The 21,999-nt window shown below is 30.2% G+C and overlaps 3 protein-coding genes across 4 annotated transcripts; all 3 read right to left on the bottom strand.

Moving 5' to 3' along the window:
• Nucleotides 1-3,046: 3,046 nt before the first annotated feature.
• Nucleotides 3,047-8,785, bottom strand: LOC137823976 (uncharacterized). The gene is made up of 12 exons (XM_068629378.1): nt 8,379-8,785; nt 8,176-8,287; nt 7,791-7,992; nt 7,622-7,717; nt 7,401-7,516; nt 6,916-6,996; nt 5,885-6,008; nt 5,083-5,132; nt 4,250-4,340; nt 3,847-3,882; nt 3,601-3,698; nt 3,047-3,492 (listed from the first exon to the last, which is right to left on the bottom strand). Exons 1-12 carry the CDS (start codon nt 8,690-8,692, stop codon nt 3,376-3,378), a joined length of 1,437 nt encoding a protein of 478 aa, XP_068485479.1. The 5' UTR covers nt 8,693-8,785; the 3' UTR covers nt 3,047-3,375.
• A 2,587-nt stretch (nt 8,786-11,372) lies between these two features.
• LOC137826153 (uncharacterized) lies at nt 11,373-15,326 on the bottom strand. Its single transcript, XM_068632020.1, has 8 exons — nt 15,164-15,326; nt 15,020-15,089; nt 14,843-14,933; nt 14,333-14,394; nt 12,931-13,142; nt 12,805-12,841; nt 12,581-12,712; nt 11,373-11,801 (listed from the first exon to the last, which is right to left on the bottom strand). The coding sequence occupies exons 1-8, from the start codon at nt 15,209-15,211 to the stop codon at nt 11,608-11,610; spliced, it is 846 nt and encodes a 281-aa protein (XP_068488121.1). The 5' UTR covers nt 15,212-15,326; the 3' UTR covers nt 11,373-11,607.
• A 2,091-nt stretch (nt 15,327-17,417) lies between these two features.
• Nucleotides 17,418-19,962, bottom strand: LOC137823975 (protein PXR1). 2 transcript variants are annotated; one of them, XM_068629376.1, is made up of 5 exons: nt 19,504-19,962; nt 19,383-19,435; nt 18,467-18,699; nt 17,908-18,037; nt 17,418-17,825 (listed from the first exon to the last, which is right to left on the bottom strand). In XM_068629376.1, the coding sequence occupies exons 1-5, from the start codon at nt 19,652-19,654 to the stop codon at nt 17,703-17,705; spliced, it is 690 nt and encodes a 229-aa protein (XP_068485477.1). In that variant the 5' UTR covers nt 19,655-19,962; the 3' UTR covers nt 17,418-17,702. The 2 variants fall into 2 exon arrangements, with proteins under 2 accessions (XP_068485477.1, XP_068485476.1); XM_068629375.1 differs by having other exon boundaries at nt 18,467-18,702; nt 19,504-19,943.
• Between the last annotated feature and the right edge of the window lie 2,037 nt (nt 19,963-21,999).

Genomic DNA, 21,999 nt, shown 5'->3' with positions numbered 1-21,999 from the left:
AATAATGGTTTTTATAAAGAACATATTAAAAAAAGGAAGTTTCTCACAGTTTCTTTTGTCACTTTGGAATGTGAAACAAATAAAAAAAAGATTGAAAGAATATTCTGAAGCACATGGGCATACTTTAGATTGGTGGTGGTTGTAAAAGAATATATTGTAAGGCAAAAAAATTAACAAAATTGGCATAAATACAAAAAGAGAAACTGTCTTACACATAACTCATATGAGAAACCCTATATAAAAAATAAAGTAGTATTGTGATATTTTCTATTTTTAAAATTTTTTCCAGAAAGAGAATACATAAAAAAAGAAAAAAAAATATTTTCATACAAGTTCACTTTTCTAGAGTCTTTTTGGAGTGATGGTGAATTATTTACTTATTTTAAAAAAATGTATTCAAAACAAAGTGTATTTAACTAAATCTTAAATTATAAATCTTAACATAACTTAATTTTTTTTTTTTTTTTTGCATAACTTTAAAAAAAAATAATAATTATTTACGATTATAATTTAAAAAATATGTACTTTTTCATCACCATTCTCAACTCACATAACCTCTCTTTGGTGGTTATATAATTTGAGAAATCATTGTGAATTTGAGTCTCATCCTCAAGCAAAAACTTTTAAACTAAATCTCTAAAATGATCTCATCTATTCACCATTACTTCTATATAGGAAAATATTTATAAAATATCATTTTATATTTTGTTTTCTTAATTATTATAAAATGCATAAATCTTTAAATATTTTCTTTTTTCTTTTTTTTTATTAATTTGACTTATGACTTTTTTTTTATATAGAGCCAATTCATTTACGTATATATATTATCACCTTTTACATAAACAAGTTGTTTAATAACTGATTTTTGAAGAGGTTATCTTTATATAATGGATTTTGCAATATGAAAGATTGTACAAATATATTATGAATCACGGGGTTGCTAATTTGTCATCATGGTTGAAATGGGATTGACATAAAATGTTATGAAATTACAAAAGAAAACTAAAAATTAAATACCGATTTTTTAAATACATCTACCATAAACTTAACTGTTTTAATTTTCTTTTAAATTAAAGTGCTTAATTTTAAAAAAATCCTACATAAAATGAGTAAATCATATATATATATATATAGTTTTCTTCATATAATATTTTTAAATTTTAAATTCTCAAAATACATAAAAATCCAAACTCAAGAATGAGCTTTTAGCTAAATTCAATATATATATATATATATATATATATATATTATAGAGAACATTTAGTTTAACTCAAATAATAGAGAACATTTAGTTTATAAGTAATGTTCTTATCATTTGTATCTTTCACAAAATTACTATTAATTATCAACTGATTTCTCTCTGAGATTGAATACAAGTACACAATATCATTTTAAGTTAAGAGAATAACAAAATCATATATATATATATATATATATATAATATTTCTCCATATTAAAACTCATACAAATACACAAAGTAAAATACACTTTCTCCACTACTTTCCTAATACTTTAGTATTGGTAAATGATATTAAGAAAAATATAGAGCGAATACGTTGTATAAAACTTATATTAAATATATTGAAATTTATTTTGAATGGTAAACCTTATATCATCATTAAAGAGTGATTAGTGTACTTGCTTGAAAACATTGATGTTTCACTTTGTGACAACAAGTATAAGGATGATAAGACCTGAATCCTATCTATTTTTGTCTTTCTCATGAATGTGTCGGTGCTATGTACAAGATAACAAACAACTTTCTTCAATGCCGTGTAATTATAATGTGGATGAGTTCGTTTGCTTTGGCAATCTTATGAAGGATCATATGAAGATTATTTCATGGAAGACACATTTCATGAAGTAGTATTTTTTTGGGTGGCAAAGTTGGGACGGGATGGGATGTGCGGGTCGACCCGTTGAAAAAAAATGTGGATGAGTTGTTTATTTAAATTCGCTTTTGTTCCGCATAATTCGCAGTCTGCGCGGGTTAAGTGTGGGACGGAGTAGGTTAATCCACATAACTTGTATAACTTTGAAATGTAAATTTTTTTTTTCTGCATCTCCATATTTTTTTTTATGTGACTTCATATTTCATATTTTGAAAATTTTAATAACATCTTACTACACATAATATTATCAGACCATTTATTTAATGTATCTAAATAATAAAAAATCTAAATTTTTATTTAAAAAATTATTTTTGGCCGTAGGCCCGCGGACCAACCCTTATACGAGTTGGGTTACAAAAATCAGCCCGAAAATTCTATGCAGGATGGGCCAACCCAACCCACTTTTTGTGGGTCAAGTGCGAAACAAACCTATATGATTTTAAAGGATAATAATATATGATTATTAGATGATAAAATATGTAAGTAGTAAATATTAGGGTCAGTTTTTAAAACCAAGTGATCTTGTCGTTGAATTTGTTATGATAGTGATTTAAGGTTTAATGATTTAACTGTGGTCAAGTCGAATAAATATTAATAAATTATTTTAATAATTGAAATATATATAAGAATATAAAAAATATCATAACTTAATTGTGATAAAAACAAAAACAATACATAAATTTATAAGTTCTAAACATTTAAAATACATTTTTTTATAATTAAATTAAATTAAGAGGGATACAAAGGGTATCCCAACCTTTTTTCATAAACCAAACCCCGTTAAGAAAGATGAATTTAAAATACATATGAAAGTTTAAATAAAATATATTATCGTATTTAAATTGAAATTTCAACAATTTGCATCAATATTAATTAATAATAACAAGTTTATATGTAAAATAAAAAAATATGTTGTGTAGTCTGATTAAACTATCACCGATATAAAATAATAATGCCAAGTTTAGAAAACATAGCCAAAGGTATAAGAAATAGAGGAACACTAGAGAAGAAGACTCGTCATCATAAATGATGTCTAATAAACTCTCAAAATTAGGGTTATAATGCCATGGGTTCAACTAAAAGCCTACAAAAATCCCAACATTTTATTGATAAAACAAAGAAAAGAAGAAAAAAAGAGATCACAAACACTATGATTATGAACTTCAAAATTCATATGCTGCCATGTTTATAAACTTCCTTTTCAATATTTTTCTGGGCGTTGTTGTTACAATCACTAAATATATAATCTTAAAGATGTACAAAGAGTACAAGTTAAAATGATTAATGGTAGCCATTTCAAGGTTTCTACGTTGGAAACCCTGGTAGCTAAATTGGATTTTAGGATAGCCATTTACAAAATGAGCAGCACCTAGTTCATAGCCACTAACATTGATGTCTTTGTCTTGTCTAATTTTAGTTATGTACATACTACACTGCTATATTTTCTTTGAATTTCATGCACATGGTGTTTAATATCTTGACTTCAATTAGAGCCAAATTCCTCATTCCAGCGCTCAAGCTCTTCCCACTTACTTTTGTTTAAACTTGGTCTAATTGTAGCCATTGCCTTCTTAAAGTCTTCGTATCTCAATCCTCTTACCTGGTAAAACTTAAAATAGTTAACTTCTAACAATAAGAGAAATGTTCTCATTTACCAGATTATACCAATCCACATCTAAGATCTTGTAATTCAAATCAAATAGCATGCCTGATTAGCCTTAACAGTAAGAATGTCAGCACCCAACTCTCTAATTGGCATCATTGCAGCTTCTTCACACAAGGCTTGCAGATCACTACCAGAATATCCTGCAAATCAAGAATAACAAACATAATGGTCGCGTTTAAAAAGGGAGAAAAAAAGAAGAGAAAATAAAATCTCCTTGTTCTAATTTCTTTCTCATCATGAGTCAAACTAGGCACGAGCAAAATATGCACTTTAGCTACAAATACTTACTTTCTGTCTCTTTTACAACCCTCTCCAGATCTCTACCTGCAACATAAAATCCAAAGCTTTTAGTTGAAAGCAGAACAGTGCAAATAATAATAATAATAATCTGGAGCTTATTTTTAGAAGATGTCAATAACAAGTTTAAAGCAAACAGAAAATAACATCACTAAGAACTAATACAATTTTTGCATTTTCAAGTATTTGTTTGGCAAACAATAACCGGTAAGTTAATTTTACCATATTTGGCATTGAATTTCAGATGAAACCAGAATATATGAAGGTACAAGCCAGCAGCAGTAAACCAAGTATCCTATAGAAGAATAAATAACCAGGAAATACACTGTGGCAGCACCAAGTACACATATCAATAGAAGTATCACAAAACATAAAATATGAGCATATTGCTTACTAGGTAAGGAGAATGCTTGACCCTTGAGCCTGTGTTTTAGCAGAAGCTTTCGAACATTTTCATCTGGTAAAGGTACGTATATTCTCTTTACCTAGTAAAGATTTAACAGCAAACCCAAAAATTGTAAGTAGAGAAGCGGCATGTGGTTCAAAGATCATTTAAGTTTAAAACCAGTGTCCATCCATGGGATACAATCATGCATATATTTCAATGAGCAAAAATGAGATGTCTCTTAAAAAATATAATTCAAAGTGTTTTAATGATTTTTTTTTTGAAAACTAATAGATTTTTCCACAAAACATTTCAGAAATTTTGTTGGAGGAATCTTAACAGAGAGCGTAAGTCTGCGTTAAAGAAGCAAACGAATGCCATATTGCCATGCAAATAGAAACTCCCTACAAATATAAAAACAATTGCTAGGAGTCTAAGCTATGTCTCAAGGTAAATAAAAGATAATACAGATTATTAGAATAGAAGTTTATCGTATACTACATACAGACATGTTACAATTAACAAAGGTATACACCCAAAATCATACTAATATATTATCTACAAATGGGTTTCTATTTCAGATGACCATTTTAAAACCACTATTCAAGACAGTATGATATAATCACATAATTTATTAACCTATTACAAGGCATATAATAGTCATTGAGCAAAAAATAAACAAAAGGTTATATCCCTGTACAATATTTCACACCATCAGCTAAAAAAAAATAAAAAAATTCTATCTGATAAACATTTGCATTTAAAATCACATGAGCAGCATGACATTCTGGAATTATATTTTTACATTTCCAGTATAGGACACTAAATAAAGAAATTCTTACCAGTCTCCTAAGAACTGCATCATCCAATTCATGCGGCTTATTTGTCGCACCTATATTAAGGAGAAGTGAATTTATGAATTTAGTAAGACTAATAATAGACTTATAGACACATGACCAGGTATTCAGTTATATCTATATTCAAACTCATAATTATTCTGGAATATAAAAAAACAGATGAAGATAAAGAAAGAAATTCCACATCCACAATGGCTGAATTCAGTCTGGCATCCCATTATATACAGATGCCACGTTTTTAGGACAGATTACAAAGCAAGCCAGCTAGGAAAGGAATTAATATTGTTCTTAACACACCACAGGTGAGATTCAGCTGAATTTAAAAGAGAGAAGCGAGGGAAATTTAATCATTGTGTAATTCCACCAGATGATATTAAACAGCTATTTCTGGAATAAGCCCCAAACCCATCTATGGGGCTAATATGACGACAACAATCTTTGGAGGACAAATGTGATGGCACTTGAAATCTTTGAGAAACCACTATGGTGCTAACTAAAAAGTTTTAGAGGACTTATGTGATGACACATAACTTTAGACGACTAAATTGAGGCTTTACAACAGGAATGTCAGAAATTCCAACACTCCCAGATGAGCATACATCTAAACTATCAATCATCACTTTCCAAAGGGGAACTAAGACCAGCAACTGCAACTATTACCAAAAAAACACTAAACCAGAGCACTGCAATGGTACGCATGTTATTAACCAGTGTACTGGATCTAAAATCTAATTCTTGCTTAATTTTAGAAAGTGAATAACTAAGTATCTTCAGATATAATGCTTACCAATTACAATCACAATATCATCAGGATTGGAGGTCACCCCATCAAACTGGATAAGAAATTCAGATTTTAATCGTCTGCTGGCATCATTCTCATTTGCCAACCTTGTTGACATTATACTATCAATCTGTTATTAGTTAAGAGAAAATTACTACTGTTAGTGGAGAAAAAAATTAAGATGCAAAGAATATAACCTTTACTTTCTGTTTATAAATTCTCCTATTTAACTAGTATGGCTTCTGGAAAAGAAAAGTAACAGTTAAACACAACAAATTGGATAACTTTACACTTTAGCCATCATAAGGGATTAGAATTTGGGATAATCAATGATAGTGCTGGTCACCCAGAGACTGACTGTTATAAAGAAGGACAGACTAATGTGATAAGGAAATAATCTGTTTCACAATGTAGATAGACACTGGAAGTGATTTCACAATGTAGACACCGGAATTGGTTATGTTATGTGCATCATCAATCTTAATAAATATTTAGCCTAGTTCAGTTAGAAGATACAAGATACCCGATACAACTTTTATCAGAAGGGATCCTTAGCCACATTATTTTAAAACAAGCTCTGTATGCTGTTAATAATAATAATTCAATGAAAATTGTTAGAAATAATGTAAGTAGGGTGCGTGGATAAATTGTTGTTGTTATTATAATTATTATTATCATCTAATAAAGAAAATTAAGTTTTGAATAACTGTAATCTATCTATTTATGCCACGACACATTGTATACGAAATCATCACATGTCTCTTATTTTCTTTCTCTCAACAAAAATCAATTAATATTGTGCTCTGAACCAAGTTTCAAACAAAATAATTGAAACACAGAGGGCAGTTGGACATGTTCAAAACTTCAAATAGTTAACAAACAAAGCTCTGGAGGAACTGATTCTGAAGAGGTTTGTTGCTTTAAAAGCAAGCTAAAAAAATTCCCCTATTCTCTAAACATATTCTTCTGTAAGGTCTTTCTAGTCATATTTAGTATTGGGAGAAAAGTTTCTCTATATCTATTCATGAGGGAAATACCTCATCAATGAAAATTACAGATGGTTGTCTTGATATAGCTACCATGAATAGTGTCCGGACAAGCTTTTCACCTTCACCCACCTATTGAGCACAACACAAGTTAATCGTGGAATAAAGTCTTAACCATTACTTAAACATATTAACAGAAGAAATAAATGAGATTCAAAAAAGGAAACTGCTAGAATACGAAAATTATCCAATAATAACTTCACTTTATTTTTAGAATAATTTAGAACATCTAGGATTACCTGTTTGGGATTAACTTCCATATTTTCTGATGTTTCATGATTTGTTATATTATACAGTTTGGATTATATCTAGCATTAGTATAAATAAGGATTTTGTAAATCATATAACATATCATATCAAGTTAAATCAAATCAGTAAAATATCAAATTTCCATGTATTAAGTATCTTTTATTTCCTTTTCTTCCCGCTATACCTAAAACCCTGTAATTACAACTGATATGTGGATAGAAACGTACCCATTTTGATGTCAAGGAGGCTGCCGTGATATTAAAAAATGTTGCTTGCGATTCTGACGCCACTGCTTTGGCAAGCATGGTTTTTCCATTACCAGGTGGACCAAAGAGAAGCAAACCTAGAACAAAAAGGGTTCATCAATTTCACTATTTGGCATTTTCATTCTTCAATTTTCACCATGATCCTATATTTGCCAAAATATAATGAGGTCTTAAGGCATTACCTCTGGCTGGCCTTCGAAGACCCGTAAACAAGTCTCTTCTCTTAGTTGGTAAAATAACCATTTCCATTAAAGCTTGCTTTGCCTTTTCAAGCCCAGCTGCATTTCCACACTGATAATCAAAGAAATGATAATATATAAAACAAAGAAGCATACATGCATAGATTCTTACCAACATCTTCCCATTTAACAGAAGGACTTCTGTCTACTATGGCAGTGTTAATCATTTCAACTAGTTTGGTATCATAATTTACACCAGATGCTTGACTCGATTTTGGGCTTCCAACTTTAGTCACCTGACCTGTTCTTTGAGGGGGCTTTTGTAACACATTCTTTCTAGTACCCAATGGCTTAAGCGGTACTGCAGTAGTGCTCTGTAAACGTTTTCGAGGAAAAAGAAAAGAAACATAAAAGTCTCATTATAAATTATAATCATAAACCTTTGACCAATATAAAGTAAGAACACTCGATCATTCTAATTTAACAGGCTTAGGACCTTCATCATCTTCAAACATCACCTTCAATGTTTAGAATCTAAACACCAACAACAAGGGTACCTGATTGGCAGATGAGCTACCAGCTCGTCTAGCGAGAGTCTGCAATCTCTCAGAAACTTGACTCTGCCATTTGGATATCTTCTCACGATGCGACTGCACCTTCTGCTGTTCGCTGCCACAGTTTCCATCAACAAAACATTCACATTATTAGAATCCACAAACCCTACTTTCGCGTGGAATGATCGGCGTGAAACAGCAAGAACCTGGGAGTGATGTAGGAAGGAACGGGAGTTGAATTAGCTTCGAGGAGGATCGATTGCGCGTTTCTGTAGTGGAGAAGCGCGTCGTCGACCAAACCCCATTCCTCAGCCCTAACGGCCTTGGCGATCTCCTGCGTGGCCAAATCGAAGTAGCCTTTGAGCTTGTAAGCGACACGGTCGTTGGAAACAGAAGGAGGAGGAGCTTCCATTGGATCCGGTGAAGAAGAAGAAAGAGATGGTGAATTTGCGGTGTTGTGATTGTTATGAGGAACGAAGATGGAGTTAAAGGAATCAATAATTCCCTGAAAGAAACTCATTCCTCAGTCATAAACGCGATTGTCCCTTTTCACTTTTCATCACTCGGAAAAGCCAATTTGGGTTTGCGTGCGTTTAACTTATTACTGTATTTTGATTTGATTAGGTTTAAGTTTTTTGTGAATTTATTGGATTTGATTGTAAGTAAATACAAGCTTGCACTGGCTCAAACACTCACCACAGTCACGTGCTTCGCTCACCAAAACAGTGAATGTCCCTTTTGGAGTAAAATGATGATGGTTAAAACTTAATACGTTTACATTTATAAATTGTTTAAAAAATTTAATTAGGTTTTTTTAATTAAAATTGAAATTTATTTTAATACGATTTAATACACACATCAGTTAAAAATGAGTCGAAGTCAATATTTTTTCCAAATCTCAGAACAAAATACATTAAATATTAGAAATTGAGATCAATACTTTTATAAATCTCAAAACTAACCATACATTAAATATAATGATTAATCTTACAAAGTGTTCGATAAATCGACATAGAAAACTTAATTTGAGAGAAAAGATTGAGAAGAACAAGAAGTCAATGAGTTCTGAAGAAAAAAGTTTTGTTTATAGGTCCTTTTAGGAATATTTTTAGTGTACCGACTAGACCAAAAGGTAAGACGGAAAGGTGATCTAGACCGAAAAGTCAATCCAAAAGGTTGGACTAAATAGATAAATAATATTAAATTAATTACTGTAACAAAATCCGTAAAATAAGCTTAAATGTGTTTAATAAATATTAGGTACAAAAAGAAAAGGTCCAAATAGGTTCTAAACTCAATAAGAAGACATTATAAACAGATGATTAACCCAATAGGTAAGTAGAGTGAATTTATCTGATAACTTTATAAAATTGATTATGACTTTGGCATCAAAGCGCCTTGTACTCCAGAGAGGAGACTGTGAGACCCAACCTAGATAAGTGAGTTTATCAGTCTAAACTTAATCCCAAATCAAAGGAATAGTAAACCAAAAGTGCAATTTAAGAAAAAAGACAAAAAAAAAAAAAACTGAGATTTGTGTTTAGACCTTGTAAGAACAAGTTTGATACTATAAAGTTTGATCAAGAGGTAATGTATTTTTTACTCTAAAATTCTTCAAATCCATTTTTCTTGATAACAAAATTAACAGTTAATCTACTATTTTTGAAATTGAGTTTTTGAACTAGTAAAATTGCAACGATTTTTTTTACGATTTTAAGTCATTATACATAATTTTTAATGATTTCAATTATAAAACTCTCTTAGTTTAAAAGCCTAATTAAAAATTTCTCAAAAAGTTGGGGTGTTATTGATGTATTAATTTTGAAGTGATAGTATTTATATTAGAGTATTTTTGTTATTAAAAGAGGTTCGTTGAAAAAATCGTTACCATAACAAAATATACTAAAATTATTTATACATGAAATCAATTTTGATCATGAATCAATTTCTCAATATGAAACTAAACATACGATTTTTCTTCTTTTTAATTATCTAAAACCACTTTAAGTAATGCACTACGAACAAGGGAGGGTTAGAATTTGAATATTGGAAATTATAAAATTAAGAGAGATTCGATAATTGAAAATAGAGGCCAATAATATTATATTTTTCAATGAATTTAAAATAATAGAAAATAACGTGTTAAAGAACATATGGATTTTTAGACTACAATATTGTTATTCAATCATTCAGAGGAAGTGTAGATGTTTTTTACATCTTCATCTAGTACAGTTATTGGTCTTGTTTTATAATGGAATATAACTATTTGCCTTAAAAATTTTATTGGTTAACAATATACAATTTAACTTTATATCTTGAAAAATAAATTTGTAATCACAAAAATTTTAATTAATGAAATTACAAAGTATTTGATAAAATGTATAAAACCTGTTAATTTGTATGCTTAATTAGTTATTGTAATGACACGTGTTATATATTTAATTTAACAGATTAAATATGTTTTTACTTAACATAAAATTGAATTGATTTTCACATAGTCCAAACTTTAACATCTTATATATAGTAGATAAATTATTGAAATGAGTTCTTGTAATATTTGTTTATATAAAAATATAGTTTAGTGTAAATTATGATGTTAATATAAAAAAAAAAACTGATATTTTAATAGTTCTTTATTACACGTATCTAAAAAGTTTAACATTTCAACTAAAAACAAAAATCAATTGCGTGTACAATTTCAAACTATATATTTAGTTTATTGATGACAGTAAAATTAGTTAAGTATCCAACAGGTTTTGTATAAATTATCAATAATATACGTAATTAATTGGTGACAGTAAAATTGATTAAATATTTAACTGATTGAGCAAATGCTTCGGACTTATATATTTAATTGATTGATTAAAAGAAAATAATAAAGGTGTTTAGCATTCATCACCATTTATATTTCATAAACATGTATCAGACATAATCCTATGTAATACTACATTACTACTTCTGAAACAATCTCTTTTATAAACTGAGTGACCCTAGTTTTACAACAGTGATAGAGCAATCTGCTTTTCCATCTTTAAAACAATTATGGTAAAGAAACGAAATTAATCACTATTTTCCCCTTTAGCAATTAGTTGTGTGATTCTTGGAGTGTATTGAAATAAAAAAACTTAATGAAAAAGAGCTTTACATAGTCATATTTTGATAACATTTACGGCAAAACCTTTTGAAAAATTAAAAAAAGCTTGTGAAGAAATGCAAGTACCTTTGATAACTTAATAAAACTCTTGCTGTCTGTGGTGCATGATAGGCTAAGCTCTACGAGCTCTGTAAAACCTCTTTGCGAAACCTTACAAATTCTTTGAATTAGCAAATGGAGAGAAACAAGGAAATCTACATGCAAGAACTCTTAGTGCTATCCAAGAAGGAAGTATGTACAGTAAATCCACATGGGGGCAATGGAACCAATGCTACAAAACATTAATGGTTCAATTTCGTAAGACGAGATACCCTTTCAAAGAAGATGGGGCACATGCTTGGGCTGAACATGATGTCCTCCCTCATCCATTCTGGTGCCACTCTTTCGAATGTGCCTAGAGATATGACATGGTACAAGAGCTCTGCGTCTTCGTTACTAGGTGATTTGCTAATCCACGATATACTGAAGGAGTAACCTATCAAGGTTAAATGAAAGAAACATGTTAACCAAGCAGAGTTATATATCTGCAAAATGTTTGATGGCTAGAACTTTAGTTAAAACTTGTGACCAAGATCAGCTTTGTCAAAGAATGGACCACAAATGAAACAAAGGTTGTGGTGAGCTGAGAATAAAATAACTTTGAATTCAGAGTTAAAAATGAATGAGTGTCCAAAAACCGACACTTGTTACTTTAGCCCCTAGAAAGAAAACATGGATATTATTTAAAGAGAAATTATGAGAAGGCAGGAAAATGAGGAAGAGTAAAATTTCACTGGTAACTGAGTGTCTTGTCAGCTCAGCCCCATTCTACCGTCATCTGTCAGATAATGACAGAGTATCTTCACCTTTCTTTTCGTGCAGTGCTTTTATGACTATCACACAACTAGATCTATGTGTCCTGTTTCGATGCTCTATCTTTAAAAAAATAAAAAATAGAACCCAGTAACTCTCCCTATTTGTATGCAATTTATATTTATATTACTATATGTCAGGTTATTTGGTGTGTTACACACTCGACATGATAAGAGCTAATCATGCCTACATTATTTACTTCTTTTGTGTTTCCTTCTCATCCTATCTACCTTACTTTATCTTGAGCCTTGACCACCAAACAATCCATCAGAATTCCAGAAATATGTACGTATTGAAATACTATAGTCAAGCATGTTAATTATCAACATTCCAACAAACTACTAACTCAGAAAAATGTATAATAAGACAACAAATTCGTTATAATCCAAAATTATGAATTACCACTCGATTGATGCAGTACAGAAAGGCACATTTGTCCAGATTGATCGATAATTGATAGTTTCATACCCAGTGCATACTCAAAAAGAACATGAATGAGGCAGCTATCATGTCCACTTTCCAGTAAAGCAATGCCTGTAAAACGCAATGAAGGACATATTAAATATACCAAAATCGCAACCAAATGGTTCACACACAAAGCACAAATTACAAGAGCTAATACCAACCTGATTGATCATTAGCCTTGGTACAACGCTCCAGCAGCTTTTTTACAGCATATTAAAATGATTACAGCATATATATACATATATAAACACATACTTATATCCATTTTTAGGGTTTTAAATGCTCACCTTACCAGAAGCAGTCTCTTTGCAAGTCTCCACAGAATTACCTTCATTTTCAAAAGATATAAGCCTTGCTTCTTTCTCCAAAGCAATCTGCCTTTTCCGTTTTCTTGTCATTCTTACAGATGAGCTGTTAGAGTTAGCCTTATTATTTAAATCAGATGTTCTGTCCTGGTGAAGCTTTAGCAATTTTCCCACTTCTTCAGAAAGAGCTTCATCTGCCATAGTTTACAACCAAATCATCAATAGAGAAGAAGAAATGAAATTGAAGTACATTCAAGGACAGGTACATAGTAATACTGTAGTGAACTTACATTCACAAAAGAGGCAATGAAACATAATCAAATTCCAACATTGAATACAGATTCCCATCAAAGTTCCAAACAAAAAGATTAACTAGGTAGCGATTATAATGGTAAACCACACACATTGGTTTCTTTTTCAACAAGGAATTCATCAGAAAATTATGAAAAGTAAAACTAAAACAGTTTCAGACTCAAAACAATTAACTAAAAACTAAAATTAGTTAACTAAATTCACTTGCAAGTCTGAACACATCCGAAGGATTAATAACTACTACATTCTTTGTTTTTTGGGAGAATAAGTAAATCACTGACTAACTTTAAAGAATCATGAAAGTCTCATTGAAAGGAAAAACAGATTCACTCTGCCAATGGCAAAGAATTCTGCCTGATATAAAAAGTCTTGGGTCTGACAACCTAACTGATATTTATGACTTTGCTAGAAACATAATACACATTAAAAGTACCAGCATGAAGGGGAAATTTGCCTGTTTTTTCTTTGAAGTAAGCGAATGCCAAGTAGAAAATTATGGCGTCATTTGATCCACGTAACTGACACTACTTTGGGAAAAGGCTTTTGGTTATTGTAGAAGGGACAATAAGACTAATGGTAGCTCCAGACACCAAAATTGCAGGCATCGGGTGAATAGGTGAGATGAACAAATCCAGTGAAAAGGGAACAAAGAAAACATTACAAAATCAAAGAATTGTTATATTACACTAATAGTCATATGCTCCTCACAATACTCATTACCTGATTGAATGTGCTACCAAACAAAACTCACCCACATACAAGTGGAAATTCTTTTATTTAAGCAATTTCTGATAATATATTCCACCAACTACACAAAAAGGCTGCAAAGTTTTAAATAAGAGAAAAATAGGTTGAACTTCAAAAATTTGAAACCTTATAATTATTTAAATCCGTTAAAGAAGTATTATTTCCAACAATTACTTTATTATTATTATTATTATTATTATTATTATTATTGTCCATGTGCATCACGAACTTAAATAAAAACTTTATCAACATCCATACTAAAATATTTTAACAACCATTTAATTTAAATTTAAGTAAGAACCACAAAAGCAATCGAAAGTCTCACTTTTCTGTCTTTCCTCCACCAAAAGCATCTGACAATCTGTAATCTCTTTATTCTTGGTGGCACTGAAATTTAAAGTAAAAAACTTGAGTAAACCATCAAAAATAAAACATTCCTTAAAAATCAACAACAGAAAAGAAATTAAAAAAGGAAAAGGTTAATCATATAATTCAGTCTTATATGAGTTGCAGATTCTCAATTTGGTCTCTATAGATAGAAAACTGCTTAAGCCAATCCCTATACTAGTAAGCGTTAATGGTTTGGTCCCTGCCACCATCAATCCCCTTATACATTCTTAACACATTTGTAATTTGGTTCCTATTCGTGCAGATCAAATTAAGAATCACAAGAGGTTAACAGTCAAAGTATGACAACACTGACTAAACCAGCAAGGCATGGGTAAGAATCAATTTAATAAATTTTTATATGTAAAGGCCAAATTGAGAATTTACGACCTGCATATGAACTAAATTATATGCTTAAAACCCAAAAAGCTGCATTTTTCAAACTTGCCTGAGTGAAGCCAATTCAGTTCTCAACTCATTGACTTGTCCAAGAAGCTCTTCCTTTTCGCTTTTCAAGTGCTCAATCAACTCTTCCGCAGCTGCAACACCCAAAGTCTTCAAAATTCATAACACGTTCGTTGCTCTTCCGGTAAGTCACGCAGAAAGGGACCGAGAAGAAACGTACCGGACATATAATTCACGAATTTAACTTCTTGCTCTTTGTTTAGATTATCCAAATCAGAGAGTTTCTTAGACTGCAACGAGAAAGAAAACGAAGAATCAGTGACAAAGCGTAATAATCTTGTCGGTTATTGAAGAAAGAACAAACCTTGAGTTTGGTGTACTTGTCGTAGAGCTTCGAATACAGAATCTCCATTGCAGATACACGCGATTTTCACTTCACTGGTTTGGGACTGGCGCACAAATTCAAATTAGGGCTCGTTCAATTTGAACAATTATGCGCACCGTTTTTTACTTTATTTTTTCTTTCTAACTCTTGGGTCGGGTCCCAACACTTCAATTGGTAACCCGACCCGTTTATAATTGGATATCTTTTGGTGAGCCCAATTCAATCCGTTCAAATTTCAAATGTTTTGTACCAACTTAGTTGGACTCGTTAATTTTGTTTTGAATTATCTTAATTTAACTTAGGGTTAATATTCTTTTTAAAAATATACATTTTCCAAAAATAGTGAATTGATAATAATAAACTTTTATTTAGTAAATTATATTTTGTATAATATGATATTATAAGAAAAACAATTAATAAACCTAATGAAACCAATGCCTCTACTCCAAGATCACTCCTTTTATTATGTTTAACATTGTCTTTTTGCCAAATCATTTAAATAAACACAAAAAATAATATGAAGTTAAAAATTCATAAGTTTACAAAATTATTTTATGATAAAATATTGACTATTAAATTTCTATGTAAGATATCAAATAATCAAATAGCCCACAAAATATTTAATGTTTATAAAAATTTGTAAATTTTAATTAAGAAACAAGGTCGCTCATTATTATATTCTTATTTGATTATTATATTAATATTTAAAATTATTATTGTAGTAAAATGATTTTCTACATGATAATAACGACTAAAGACAACTTCCATAAGTTTTATATTTATTGAGATGAAATCTTTATCCTTTAATTACCAATCAAGTTCTATATTTATCCTGATAATATTCAATTTTAAAAGATATTCATTATACTTTTATTTAACAATAAATTATTAGAATTTGAAAATAATATTTTTTTTGTGAACAAGATAAAGTTTAAAAGAAATATTTTTTTATTTAAGAAAAAAGGCTAAGGTTAAGTAATTTAATGTTAACCTAAAAAGAATATAAGTTAAAGGCTTAACCTAATATTTATTCAATCCCACATTGGTCATATAAAAATAGCGTTAAAAATAACAATAGCATAAGCTTGTAGTTAAGAAACATTAAAGCATATTCATGCAAGTTGATTAGAATTTTGCAACTTGTTTTATCTAATGACATATGATGTCTGTTTGTTCTGTTTCTTCTCTAATTGTAGAAGTTTGGTGAATGTCAAACAATAGAAAAGGATACATGCAATTTCATTTGGCTTTGCTGTTTAAGGAAAATGAAAAATTATAGTCCAATGTTGTTACATTTCTCAAAGTAGGCAAATTTTCCTGTTATCCATATTTTTTTTTAAATTCTAATCATACCCTTTTGAGTAAATATTAGAATTTTTCGTTCGCTTATTTTTTTCCAAATTTATAACACTCCTTTACAATAATGTATTATGAATTGTAAAAGTCAAAAGATAATTCTAAATCTAAAAATATCTTAAATATTTTATAATCTAGATTGTATACATAGTATAATAAAGAGTGTTATGGATAATACAATCGGAAGTTATTACTGAATTCAAGAATACCTTCTAGATTCTGTAATATTCTGTAATATGAAATAATTTTTTTTTAAAATAAAATATATTATAAATTGTGGAATCCAAGAGGTGTAAATAGAAAAAAAAATACCATTTCTAGATTGTAGAATTCAGAAGTATTTAAAATTTTTAAAGACAAAATGAGAAGCTCCAGAGTTGTAGGAAGAAACAACCCCCAAAGAGCTGTTTGGGTTTGAAAGTATGTACCCACGATGTTCTTTGCTATACGTGCATTTCTTTCATGTTCTGCATCACACCACCAGTTGAAATTGCAAAGTAAAATTTTGGGTTTCAAATTCTTGTAACCATCGAAACAGTATTTGTAGACACAGAAGCACATTCCAACTGGAGTAAAGCATTCCATGCATCGGTCATGTTAGCATCATGACTGAATTATTGACAATATTGCTTAAACCATTTCAATGACAATAAGCATTAACATTTGACTTTGATTGAACAGATAAGGAACTCCATGAGAAAACAACACCAAAAATATTTAAGTACTTGTCCTTTTCTTATTTAAGATACTTCAACCACCTTCCACCTCATTATTTTGTTAGGATGGTTTCATGAGTTTTTATTTTCAGTTAGAGAAATGTTGAAAGCCAACCAAGGAAAACATAGAATAAAGAATATTTAGAGATACAAAATCTGAATAGCAGCAGAATTTTGAGTTGATATCTTCTTTATATTCTAACAAAGTTTAGCTATCTTATCATAGCTCAGTAATTGGCTTTACATGGATTGCATTGTAACAAATAACTTCACCCATGCACAAATGTATGTGTCATCAAATCATAATTACCGTAAGAACCCAAAAATTGATTATGAATGAAGATAACCCACCTCAAAGGAAAAACAAAAGATCCATGTTGATTTCTTCTTCTTTGTTCATGTAAGGGGTACTCTGCATGTATGCTTCACAACATGGTGGGACTGATTCAAGTGTCCGATGTAACCGAAGGTGGAAGGTAACTTCCTGGCCTTGATTTCCATCCTTTGCGGCTCCTGTATTCCTCTATAGCCTGGAGTCTAAGTCTCTCCTGAGAAGCATTCTTGAATGCCTTCATTACACAAACAAAACATTTTAGTCAAATGACCATGGTCTGAACCATTTTGGAAAGCAAACAATTTCAAGTACTTTACCTTAGGAGGAACAGATAGCTTTGGTGGGGCTTGAACAATATCTCCAAATCTTATTTTTTCATGTCCAGGGAAGTCCAGTTTTTCATCTTCATTGGATTTTTTGTGCTTCTTCTTTTTAGATTCGAAATACCTGAAGAATTTAAAATGTCCTGTGTTATTCTTTTAATCTAAAGAAATTTCACCAGTTCAACTTCAAATGCCATATTAGCCACCTCAAATATAACAAAAAGTATTTATTTGTTTACGCATATTGTTAGGCTCACATAAAACAAGGAAAATAAGCACTGGTATAAATACATCTACATGGATACAACCAAAAATGAGCATTGAGACATCAACATGGATACAACCAAAAGATTCTTCAATTTGTTGCAATATTAATAAGATTTTATACTCTTTTTGAATGCACCATTTGCATTTTACAGTAAATGCAATACTAACAATAAGTGATAAGGAAAGATGAATTAAATCTGCTGATAGACTTCACATAGAAAGAACAAAGTACACTCTCTAAACCCAATAGGAAAAAGGACAAATATGAAGGCTTTTTCTCACTTACTTTTTCTTACGCTCTCGTCTTTTCAACTGGGAACTTGTTTTATCCACTTCCATTTCAAACCTGAGATCTTTAACCTCCTTCCTTTTCCTTTTTTTCTTTTTCTTGTCAGCTGCACCACTTTCCAAAAGTTGTTCCTCAGTCCTATTCATATGTTGGGGCTCCTTCAATTGTTCATTAGTATTCCCCTCCTTGACATCTATGGTTCGAACATCACCTTTGTCCTTTGAAGCAGTCTTCTGCTCAAACGATCATCCAATAAATACACAAACAAGACATATCTTTATATAATAACCTATTAATCATAAATTCTTGAATCTTGGTAAATACTCTCACAAATGCAGTTTTCTCATGTTGGGTGAAATTTTATTTTATCAAATACCTCAACCTACATACATATCTTCTATTGCACTGAGTGCCGCAACCCACAAGGATAAGACAGATAGAACTTTTAATATACAACCAAGTTCAATACAAGTGATAAACAACAGAAAGAGGTTTTTTAAAAAAGGGTCTTTGACCATGATTTTATCCTCGTCGTCAAGGTTTTTTAGGTCCCCACAACCAGAGTGACCAATTCAAGAGTCACTGCATTTTAAAGCTTCTAAAAGCATCAACAATTGCAATGAAACCATAATGAAAGTACAAAACAAATACTGAATATGCAATGTGCATATTATTCCAATTCAAGAGTCACTGAATCATAAATCATTACAGTAAGGGAGCCAACAAATGCATCACGAACTCACAATCACAACGACGGACATTCCTAAATTCTATTACAATAAAGCAACAAATTCGTATTAACCAAAACAAACGCAATTCTTACACCACTTATTCATAAACCATCAAAGACAATTCAAATAAACACATAAATACCGAGCAACAAATTAAAAAAAGAAAAATGATTAAAGATTACATTTTGGGCATGCCCATCATCGATATTTTTGTTCTTTGACGACCCATTAGCCCCTGAAAAGATAAGAGGCGTATGAGAAACAGAAAAGAAGATATGGAAGGTGAGAGAGAAAGAGAAGGACCATTTTGGTGTTGAGAGAAAGACATGATTTTGCGGAGTTTGGAAGGCAAAGCCTCGAGCTGGGAAGGATTTGGTGGGGGAGGGAGGGCACTGTAGCCACCATGAGCAGCCCTGTAGTTCTTCTCTCTCCTTCTCTTTCCCTTACCCCCCATCTCTCTCTCTCTCTCTCTCTCTCTCTCTCTCTCTCTCTGTACTGTAAACACTAATCAAAGAAGCAAAATCAGTAGTTCGTAATAGCGGTGAATGCAGATTGTGATTGCGGAGTTGAGGTGAACGAAGTTTGGGAAGCGGCGATTTAAAGGAAGAAGAATAAGAAAAAGCTGCGGCGGTGGATGGTTGTGATAGCAGAAGGGAATGCGGAAGTTTCAGCAAAAAGAAGAGTTTTCTAGCCGTCGATGTCTTATAACATACCATAACCTAGTAAGTAAGTGACTCTGCTCCGTTTAGTTTTAAATTCGGTGCTTCAATATCCAAAATAAGTAAATAATTATTTTATTTTAATTTAATAATTTTAATATAATATACCATCCATTTTAAAACAATACATTTTTAAGCTCTTTTTAAAAAAAATAATAGTCATTATAATTTTTAAGGTATTTTTTTCCTAATTATACTTGTATATAATTAAGAATGATTTAAGGTTGTTATTTGATTGATCAATACCTATATAGCACAGATACGAAAATGGATACTGACACGATACAGATACGGACACGGAGATACGTACAATATCTAAAATGTAAGATACGGAGACACAAATCTATATATTATATAATTTTGAATTATATAAATTGAAAATAAATATTTATGAGCAAAAGTATATTTCATATTCTTTTAGGAGCAAAAAGATATTTTTTAAGAATTTGTTTCTTATTCTTATAATCATAATAAAAATTTATACAATAAATTTGAGTTTTTAAAAAATTATTGTATTTATACCTTCTAATATTGGGTTAGAATTTTTAAAAATCCAACAAATATTTTTTGAATTAAACACTTCACCGATAAATGTTCTACGAGTATTAACACCGATACGCCATTTAAAAGAAGTGTCTTAGTCTCATAGTTTCTTTTTAAATTTAGGTTTTTGCTATTTTGGTTTAATAACAAAAGTTAAATCAGTGAAAAAAAATCTCATATTGAAGGCAAATTTTTCGTTCACCATTTCAATTTCAACATGTACTCACCTTTCAAAATTACTCTCTATTCCAGATTTGAAAATCAGAATTAAAAAAATACAATTCAAAAATCAAAATTTTATTTTGAAAAAATAAATAATGCAAAAAATATATTTTAGAAAAGAAATTTCAAAACACTGAAAATACATTCTGAAAAATATTTTTAGAATTCAAAAATATGTACCAAAAATCCAAATCTATAAATATATTTTAAAAAAAAGTCCTGAAAGTATTTTTTTTATTTACACTCCTTTTATTTAAAGTTATTTTCGTAATTTTGTAGGAGATTTTTGTTACTTCAATGACAAATATGACAAATAGGATAAAGGTTCAAATTGATATGATGTAGGAAGAATTTTCTCTAAAACTAAATTTAACAATACGTCAATCAAACAAGTGCTTAATATCTTGCTGATAAAAAAAAAGTGCTTAATATCTTACCGATTACAGATGAATTCTTGGTACACCTTCAATCATACATGTCGCTCACCTCTAACGTCATCACTTTAGTAACTCCACCCTTGAAACAAACACAAAAAATACCTCCCTCTCCTCCCACATGGAAACAAACACACACTTAATATCACAGTCATAACATCTCTCACCTCTAGTATCATCACTTCAACAACCTCTCATTTTCACCTTCTAAACAAAAAAAATAATTATATTTCGGATTGCACACTTCAAAATACAAATCAATGAATTTAGTGTATCTTGAATTGAAAATACAAAATTTGTATTATAGATTCTAAAATTTAGAATACAAAATTTGTATTTTGGATTATAAAATTCAAAATAGAGACTAAAATTTATAATGCGGATGGTAGAATCTGAAAAACAAATTTATATTCTAAATTATATAATTCCAAATGCAGAGATTTTGTATTATGAATTCTGCAGTCCAGAAATTTTTTTGTATTATGATTGTAGAATTAAAAATATAAAATATATAGAGGTAAATTTCAAAATGGATAATTTTAATATTTTTAAAAATATGAAACTGCCAGAAAAACACTATAGAGGTACAACAAATTTATCCATCTTAAATGATTTAATACCCGTTACAACCGTAAAGATAAAGCCTACAATATCACAAATTACTCAAACTCACCACAACTATTCTAATAATAGCTAAAGTTTTTTACTAGACTTAAAGTGAATTAGTTTTTTTTTATCACCAATCATGTTGATGGTACCTTATATTTTATATAAGTGGTTAACATTGGAGTTTATCATTTACAAATTCGTATGTATGAGATCAAATAATAACTATTTACTAATATTTTAAATGGGATATCCCCAGTTAAAATAAGGTGAGA

The sequence above is a fragment of the Phaseolus vulgaris genome, chromosome 8, assembly GCF_000499845.2.
Source record: "Phaseolus vulgaris cultivar G19833 chromosome 8, P. vulgaris v2.0, whole genome shotgun sequence".
In the NCBI taxonomy this organism is placed as follows: Eukaryota; Viridiplantae; Streptophyta; class Magnoliopsida; order Fabales; family Fabaceae; genus Phaseolus; species Phaseolus vulgaris.
This window is presented reverse-complemented; position numbering and strand designations above follow the sequence as displayed.

What these genes read in the sequence shown, in the direction of transcription:
- LOC137823975 (XM_068629375.1), bottom strand. Translation starts at nt 19,654, where the DNA reads ATGGGGGGTAAGGGAAAGAGAAGGAGAGAGAAGAACTACAGGGCTGCT. An exon ending in TTTCTCTCAACACCAAAATG is followed by an intron (nt 19,436 to 19,503) that starts GTCCTTCTCTTT and finishes TTATCTTTTCAG; the next exon opens with GGGCTAATGGGTCGTCAAAG. An exon ending in ATGATGGGCATGCCCAAAAT is followed by an intron (nt 18,703 to 19,382) that starts GTAATCTTTAAT and finishes TCGTTTGAGCAG; the next exon opens with AAGACTGCTTCAAAGGACAA.
- LOC137826153 (XM_068632020.1), bottom strand. Translation starts at nt 15,211, where the DNA reads ATGGAGATTCTGTATTCGAAGCTCTACGACAAGTACACCAAACTCAAG. An exon ending in ACTGAATTGGCTTCACTCAG is followed by an intron (nt 14,395 to 14,842) that starts GCAAGTTTGAAA and finishes TTTAAATTTCAG; the next exon opens with TGCCACCAAGAATAAAGAGA. An exon ending in CAAGGCTAATGATCAATCAG is followed by an intron (nt 12,713 to 12,804) that starts GTTGGTATTAGC and finishes TGCGTTTTACAG; the next exon opens with GCATTGCTTTACTGGAAAGT.
- LOC137823976 (XM_068629378.1), bottom strand. Translation starts at nt 8,692, where the DNA reads ATGAGTTTCTTTCAGGGAATTATTGATTCCTTTAACTCCATCTTCGTT. An exon ending in GTAGCTCATCTGCCAATCAG is followed by an intron (nt 7,993 to 8,175) that starts GTACCCTTGTTG and finishes AAACGTTTACAG; the next exon opens with AGCACTACTGCAGTACCGCT. An exon ending in ATGCAGTTCTTAGGAGACTG is followed by an intron (nt 4,341 to 5,082) that starts GTAAGAATTTCT and finishes AATCTTTACTAG; the next exon opens with GTAAAGAGAATATACGTACC.